We start from the raw sequence: 8,011 nt of genomic DNA on the forward strand, positions 1-8,011 counted from the left end.
GGTCAAGGTGGGGCTGGAGGAGCTTCAAGGGCTTTTCCAGCCTCGATGATTCTGTGATTCTGTGACACAGGACAACGCAATGTAATGCAGTGCGGTGCGATGAAGTACAATTTAATCTAAGCCAATCTAACGCAGCCTAACGCGGCGCGCGAGGCCCCGCCAGCCGTCCCGGGCCGCTCACACGTGACCACGTCACATGCCTGAGCCCCGCCCGGACCCCGGCCGCCGCTCTTCGTCCAATGAACGGCCGGGCGGGCGGGACATCCGCACGGCGATTGGTCGAGGTTGGCGTCAGTCCGCGGGGGCGGTGCGGGGCGCAGGGCGCAGGTTCGGCGGCTCCGCGGCGGTGCGGTGCGGTGCGGTGCGGTGCGGTGCGGTGCGGTGCGGTGCGGTGCGGTGCGGTGCGGTGCGGTGCGTGCCCCGGGATCACGGGGGGGGGGGCGGGGGGTGCGCGCACCTCCAGGCTGGGCCCCAGGGGGCAGCGGGCCCGCGGCAGCCCGCGGCTGGGCCCCCCGGCAGCCCCGGCCCCGAGCGCTCCGGGGTTCTCCCGAGAGCTTCCCCGGGCTGTGGGGTGGGTGCTGGGTGCCCCTGGGCCCTTCCTGGGGGCCCCGCCAGGAACACTCGGCCGTCGCCGCTGGGCGCCGTGAGTAGTTTTGTTGAAGTAAGGGGAGATGGAAAGTTGTTGTTCTGCCGAGGGACAGGCCCTTTGCCGGAATTTCTTTGCCGTTCCCACCGTTTGGGGCGTTTGGGGGCTGGAGATAACCCAGTGCGGCCCCGGGGCAGGTCCTGTGCCTCCTGCCCTAACCCTGCCCCGGAGCACCCACGGGAGGAGAGGCAGGAGCCCAGCGGGAAGGGGATTTTTGGGATAGTGGTGGCAGGAAACTGAGGGCGGGAGCCGTGTGCCAGCAGGGATGGCCGGCAGGAGCCAGGACCGGAGCCTGCGGGAGGAGCTGACCTGTGCCATCTGCTGCGACCTCTTCAGCGAGCCCGTCATGCTGGACTGCATGCACCACTTCTGCAAGGCCTGCATCCAGGGCTACTGGGAGAGCTGCACCCGCGTCCCCTCCTGCCCCCAGTGCCGCCGTGAGTTCCCCAGCCGGGCTTTCCGCACCCACTACCTGTTGTCGGGGCTGGTGGAGAAGGTGAGGCGCTGTGGCTCTGCTGAGCACCGGCACAAGATGCAGGTGAGTAGTGGCTTCTGCCTGGCTGGGGAAAAGAGGACAAGCACCATGTGAGCCCTGTGCAGCCACCCCAAGCCATCACCCCCTCTTCCCACAGCCTGCTCCCCCCCATGTGTGCCTCACCTGACCCAAGTCCAATGGGTCCCATCCTGATTCATTTCCTTTCCCTGTTTCCTTCCAGCTGTCTGTCCTTTGGATACTTTCTTCTCTTGTGTTTGTTTTTCTCCCCGACTTCCATCTCAACCTCGTTGTATCTCACATAGGGACTGTGCAGTTGGTGAGGTCTGCTCGTGCCGGGTTCTCTGCTTGAGGGGTCAGTTCACAGCACACGGGGTTTAAACCTTCTGTAGACAGATATCCCAGGCTGGAGCTCCCAGTCTCAAAATTAAATATGTTTCATTACGTGCACACATGTATAGTTCTCAAGCCTCTGCATCAGGTGCTTTCTTCTTACTGCTTTTATAAGAAATCCTGTTGCAGCCTCCCTCTAATGCTGGCCGCAGGAAACAGGATTGCACCTGAATCACAGCAGAGTAGTGAGGTGGTCTCCTCACCTTCTTTTCCTCATTCCTGCAGAAGCACCTGGAAGATGCTTTGCAAGCTCGTCAGAAGGAGATGGAGAACTTCTTGCAGAGAAAGCATGCGATGCAGGAGGATATCTGTGGCCTGACGGTAATGCCCTGGGATAGCTGGTTTTTGCACAGCCTCCTGGTTATGTTCATAGAGGGTCTGTGTATCGTTTCCGCTGATACTCAGCTCAGCTTCCAGTAAAAATCTAGGCAAATAACTGTAGAGGTCTGAACAAGCTCCCCCGCATGTAGGCCAAAGCCTATCACTACTGAATATTCAGTGGAGGCTTTGGGATGAGGCACTAAGTGCTCATTAATGCAGCATTTACAAGGTGCGTTGGTGCAGCAGAGCTGAGACAGGGTGAGTGGTGAGAGCTGTCGGCTGAGCAGCCTGTTCTGGCCCTGCAGCACTGACACTCTGGGAGAGGGTTAATTCTTGGAAGTGTTAAAGTCCTTTGGTGTGTCTGAAGGTGTGGCAGCAAAGCAGAAGGAGCTGGGACAGCAGCAGTGTTGGCACTGCAGAGAGCAGTGGCCTTGTCACAGGAATTGTGTTTGGATTCACTGCAAAGCTCTGAGATGATGTGAGGAGCCTGAGTGCTCTCTGCAGGCTCCAGTGGCACCAGGCTGCCTACTTGTCATGGATCAATGAAGCAAGAACAGCCACAGGCTGACTGTGCTTCTTTCTTGAGTGACATAAAAGTATTAAAAGCCAAGGAAGGAGAGTTTAAGGAAAACAGAAGTAGTTCAGAGGTGAGAGAAAACTGACAGAAGACTGTCTTTCAACCAGTCTCTGATCCTGCTGCCTGCGCTGTTTCATACCTCTATCCCGCTGCCAGATTTGAAATAGACCTTTGAGGTTAATGCAGAAGTATTAGCAAATAAGCGCATGGAGCTGATGTCCCCTTACAGGGGAAGAGCTGACTAAGAGGTGTTTCAAGAGTAAAGGAGCAAATTGCTGACCTGAACAGGAAGACCATGCATGTCCTTTGTGATTCTGGTGTGTCAGCATGAGCACCTGCTGGAGCAAAGGGAGGCTGGGGTGCTGTGCTGGCTGGTGAAACTTCAGATGTACTCTGGGGGAGATAGATTTCCTACTGGTAGAAAGGGATGTGCATTTTGGGAAGCACTCCTTGAGAAAATGAGGATAAGGTTGCACTTAAATTAAAAGCCTAAAGATTGGGAAAATAAAAGGTCATTGACTGTCTCTTGTAAGCAGGCAGGAAGGCAGTGAGAGCACCACAAGGTTGACTGTCTGACTAAACAACTGGAAAAAAAATGACCTCTGAAAAGAGCTGAATGGGATTTTATCAGCCTTAACTACAGAGATTAGTTTGTGCAGCTCCCCCCTCTCCCATACAAACAGGAACCCTGATTGACAGAAGCATCAAAGAAAAAGAGCAAGTTACCAGTGTTGGGCAGCTTTGCCCAGGATCTGGCATGATGTGAAATAAATCATAACTGACCTGAACAGCTGAGTCTGCAGCTCCAGAAAAGCAAAAGAGCTCCAGTCTTGCACACAGGCAAATTCCTGGTGGTGTGGGAGAGGGCTGTGGGCTCCCACTGTGGCTGTGTGCAATGATTTCTAGTTAAGGTCACTGAGCCACCGGTAGAATTTCCCCCCCGGCTCCTCTCCTTTGGCTCTGTAGCCATAAAAGTTGTCCTTGTGTCCTGTTCTCCATCCAAAAAGTCTTGAATTTCCAGGACTTTGTAAGCAGAGTAACGGGCCCAGACTTCCTGTGCACCTACTTGTGTGGTTTAGCTGCCAGACTCATCTTCTGTCTTTTCCCTCTGCTCAGAAAGTGTCTGGGGAGCTGAACTTCAAGATCCGGGCAGAGTTTGGCCGCCTTCATCAGATCCTGGAGGAAGAGGAGAGAGCTGTGCTGGCAGAGCTGGGCAAAAAGGAAGAGCAGTCACTGGCACGGCTGCACGGGGATCTCCACCGGCTGGAGGAGGGGATGTCGGTGCTGCAGAAGGACATCGAGCACATAGAGCAGACGCTGAGTAAGATAGAAGAAGTGTCATTGCTGGAGGTGAGTGTGCCTGGCTGACCCTGGCAGGAGGCTGTGGGGTGTTCTGGGATCTGAATTTGGGATGGGGGAAGAGTCCTAAATGACAGCACTAGGCTGTACCTGGAAGTCATTCTCACTGACGTCCCTCCAGTTATCTACCCAATCCCTTGCAGTCTGGAGGCTTTAGCCACAAGGAGTATGTTGATCTCCCAGACATGATGGATCTTGGGAGCGTTACTGCTTCTCTGTCACCCCTGTGAAATTGCCTTGGCCCCTGAGCCCAGTCACTTTTCCCCAGGGTGGGGGTCCTGGTAGGCTGGTTTGCTCTCTGTGCTGTGTGACAGCAGGAGGCAGGACAGGGAGCTTATTTGTGCAGCTGTATAAATAACAGTGACTGCTAATTTTCTCTGCTTCTCACTGCAGGTGGAGAGCCTGGATATCAGGTACGTGTCTGGCATGAAAGAAGCAGATTCACTTTTCAGGAGCCTTATCTCTGTCCCTGGCTGGGATCACACAGGGGAAGGTTCTTATCTCAAGTTGTAAAAGCATCACAAATTGCTCAGAGAGTTACTGGTGCTGTGCCAGGTGGGGGCCAGTCCCCAGCACACGTTGGATGCTCTTCCTGGGGAGCATGTGTGTCGAGATGGCTGGGCTGGAGGAGTGGGTGGAGGAGATGTGCTGGTTTGGACTGGGTGCAAGAGCCATGCATGCTGCAAGCAGGAGCAAGGCTGATGCCACAGATTTGGGATGCTTTGGCTTCTCCCTACCCTTTCTTAGCCTCTTAAAACTCACGGGGCTGCAAAACTGACCCCGAGGTGCAGGTTTGTGTGAGACTGAGTAGCTGAGGGCTGGAGGGGTTGAGTGCTGCTCTCTGTGCCCCAGGCCCTCGATGCGTGTCCAGACCCAGCCCGCCTTCAACCTGGAGCACTACAGGGACAGCCACAGCGGCCCCTTGCAGTACATCTTCTGGAGACAGATGCTGCAGTTCATCTGCCCCGGTGAGTGGATCGGTGTGAGGGGTGGATGTGCTGCATGGTGGCGGGGCCAGGGCTGATCTGCAGAGGGAATATGCAAGCGCTTAAACGCCATGTTCGATGTCTCCACAGCTCCTGCCCCACTCACCTTCGACCCTGAGTCAGCCCACCCCAACCTGGTCTTCTCCAGAGACCTGACAGCAGTGACAGAGAGGAATCGAGCCCAGCCTGTCCCCACCAGCCCCCGGCGCTTCCGTCAGTGCGTCAACGTCCTGGGCTCGCAGACCTTCGACAGTGGCCGGCACTACTGGGAGGTCTGGGTGGGCAGCAAAACCAAGTGGGATCTGGGGGTGGCTGCCGAGGCTGTGGACCGGGCAGCGAAGGTCAAGCTGTGCCCAGAGAACGGCTACTGGACGCTTCGCCTGCGCAACAGGACGGAGTACTGGGCCACCACCACCCCCTGGGTGCGCCTGACCCCCCGCCGGCCCCCTCGGAAAGTGGGAGTCTTCCTAGACTGCCAGGAGGGCACCGTTGCCTTCTTTGACGCCAGGGACATGTCCCATCTCTTCACCTTCCACCAGGTCTCTGCGGAGCGATACTGCCCCTTCTTCAGCACCTGCTTCAGCGACGGGAGGGACAACATAGAGCCCATGCGCCTCTGCCACCTGGCCCTGTGAGGGGCAGGGGGCCCTGGGGGCACCAGCCTGGCTCCTTGTCCCTGCCCACTGGCTGCCTGGGGCCGTGCTGGGGGCCTGTTCTGCACACACAGACCTGGTGGGTGTTGCAGGGGCTGGGTTTTTTGGTCTAGGGAGGAAGGAGCAGGATGTGAGTCTTCCCAGCTCCCATCTGCCCTCCCTTCTCTGTGCTATAGGCTGGGGGTGCCACACTGCACTCCCAGAGGTCCCTGGCGCCCCTTGAAGAAAAATCTTCTGTGCCTGAGCGTTGCAGGGTTTATTAACTGCAGCCCCAGGGCTGCAGCGGAGGTGGCCGCAAGCTGCTTCCTCTCCTGTCCCTCCCCACTCCTACCCCTAAACCCTGCGGAGGACAGCGGTCCCAGAGCACCATCGGCTGCCTCTTGACACTCAAGTCTGTGTCCCAGCCGTGGGCTTCCTCCACTCGAAGGGCCGCGGGCTGGCAGCAGAGGGAGCTCGGTGCACGGTGTGGGACCCCTGTGGTGCTGCCTCCCCTCCCCTCCTTCACCATTAAAGCTTGTTAGAATGACCACTGCTTGCTGGACCTGGTGTGCTGGGGGGGGATCTACTGCACTGGGGTGTAGTGCAGCCCCTGTGCCAGCCCAGGCTCCTTCGCTCCCCACGAAAGAGCCACGGCTCGAGCTCAGCCCTGCCCTCGGAGCACTCCTGCTCATCTTAACAGTAGCTGTTGGTCTTTTGATCACCCCCTTGTGTTGGGCTGCTGGGAACGAGGTTGGGGGTTTGGCAGCCCCGTGGGCTAGGGAGGGTTGTCTGAGCCCAGCCCTGACCTTAGGCTCTTGGGTTTTAAGAGTTGGCCACCTCTGGGTCTTAAGGATTTGTCTATGTGAAAAATGCAAAGTCCCATTTCAGGCCAGTTTCATGACTGCCTGGGTGGCCTTTGCTGCTGGGAGCAGAGGGTCCCAGTGCTGCTCATTGCCTGTTGGCCACCCTGGCAGCACCATCCCTGCGGGAGAGTGGCTTGAGGATCCCAGGAGGGCAAATCAAGTGGATTTGGCAGCTGCAGTTTGTTCCTGGGAGGCGCTGCCGTTGTCCCCACCTTGTTTACATGTCTGTGGGGTCAACTGAGGCAGGAGGAGCTGGGGTGGGTCCAAGCCTGGCTGGTGGGGGGGAGGATGGCAGTGCCTGGGGTGTGTGGAATTGTCATGTTTACCCCACTCAAGTCCACTCCAGGGTGAAAACAGAGGCCAGAGCTATCCCAGTCCTGCATAGCCCCTGGCTGCTGGCTGGAGCCTTTGAGCAAATTCCTGCTCTTCAGAGGCTCAACTTTGCTGTGGGAAGGTCCAGGCGCAAGGGCTTTCCAGCTCCCACAGCTGGGCAAAGGGACACTTGTCAAAGCGAGTCCTCCACTGGTCATGCCCTGCCCGGTGGGGATGGGACAGGGGGCCCTGTCCTCCCACAGTGCCACGTTCCCCCTTTCTGTGCACCACTGCTGCAGTGTGCAGGGGTTGGGCTCTGCTGTAGCATCTGTTTCTGGGGTTGCCTAATGCCCGGGCTGGGGCAGAAAAAGACTGCTCGGCGGGAGGGGAGGATGACCCTGGTGAGATGAAGGCAGACGTGCCCTCTAGTGCAGGAGCACCGAGCAGCCCGGGGTTCTGGAGGTGGAGGTGGGTGTAGGGGGGACTCTTACTGGGAAGCTGCTGCTCTGTGCAGCCTTGCTCAGGGAGTCGGGTGTGCTTGGAGGGGATGTCAGGTATTTGCTCCCTCCCAGTCCCCAACTGGGCTTTAGCTGGTGAATCTGCTCCCTCCCTGCTGAGCCCCTGGGCTGGACTCAGTCTCCTCTCCCGGCTCCTGCATCGTCCTCTCACTGCCCCTCAGCTGAAATAAGAGTGGAGAAGAAAGAGCTTGTTGGCTTGGAAATGCTGCTGTGAGCAGGGCTGTCATCCCCCCCGCGAGGGCTGGGAGCCTCTGCGGGAAGGCGAGGCTGGTTTGATGGCAGCAGGGAGCTGCAGCTGGGGGGGGGGGGGGTCAGGGGGTTGACACCCATCACCTCCCCGACCTGCCCCAAAACCGCAGGCAAGCAAGGCTGGGCAGGAGCAGGCAGCAGCCCCTGAAGCACGAAGGGGAGCGGGCGCTGGCAGGCAGTGAGTGCAGCCGGGCTTCGGCGGCTGCCAGCAGGGAGGAGGGCGGCCAGCAGCCCCCGGGGCCCACCGCTGCCGTGTGCCGCGTGGGCCGGTGTGGCGGCACGGGCTGCGAGCAGCTCGCTGCGACGTGTGCCAGTGCCTTCGCTGTCACCTCCTACACCTTCCCCTTGCCAAAGGCAGAGTTGGAGAGCAGCGCAAACTGCTTGTCCCAAATTCCTTGGCTGAGCAGGCTCCCGATGAAGCACATCCTTCCTCCTCCTCCTCTTGCCGGGCTGCATGCGGTAGCCGTGGTGTGCTGCTCCTAGGCAGAGCCATGTTTTGGGGTATAACATCTTCACCTGGCCTTGCTGCTGGGGAAGGGCTCTGGCAGGAAGGCTGGGGCGGCAGAGCCCCTACCCTGCCTGCAGCACGTACGGCGGCTCCTACGTGCATGGAAAACGCTGCTCTGAGCTGCCATACGTGCAGCGTTAGCCCGGTGAGGAAA

The 8,011-nt window shown here is 58.4% G+C and overlaps 1 protein-coding gene across 7 annotated transcripts; it reads left to right on the plus strand.

Moving 5' to 3' along the window:
* The first annotated feature begins 306 nt into the window (after positions 1 to 306).
* LOC141964935 (zinc-binding protein A33-like) lies at positions 307 to 5,946 on the plus strand. Of its 7 annotated transcripts, XM_074915876.1 has the most exons (8): positions 340 to 411; positions 910 to 1,184; positions 1,758 to 1,853; positions 3,547 to 3,780; positions 4,183 to 4,202; positions 4,642 to 4,757; positions 4,866 to 5,197; positions 5,315 to 5,946. In XM_074915876.1, the coding sequence occupies exons 2-8, from the start codon at positions 912 to 914 to the stop codon at positions 5,408 to 5,410; spliced, it is 1,167 nt and encodes a 388-aa protein (XP_074771977.1). In that variant the 5' UTR covers positions 340 to 411; positions 910 to 911; the 3' UTR covers positions 5,411 to 5,946. The 7 variants fall into 7 exon arrangements, with proteins under 7 accessions (XP_074771973.1, XP_074771971.1, XP_074771975.1 ...); XM_074915872.1 differs by lacking the exon at positions 340 to 411 and adding an exon at positions 307 to 327 and having other exon boundaries at positions 4,866 to 5,946; XM_074915870.1 differs by having other exon boundaries at positions 309 to 386; positions 4,866 to 5,946.
* The last annotated feature ends 2,065 nt before the right edge of the window (positions 5,947 to 8,011 follow it).

The sequence above is a fragment of the Athene noctua genome, chromosome 12, assembly GCF_965140245.1.
Source record: "Athene noctua chromosome 12, bAthNoc1.hap1.1, whole genome shotgun sequence".
NCBI lineage: Eukaryota > Metazoa > Chordata > Aves > Strigiformes > Strigidae > Athene > Athene noctua.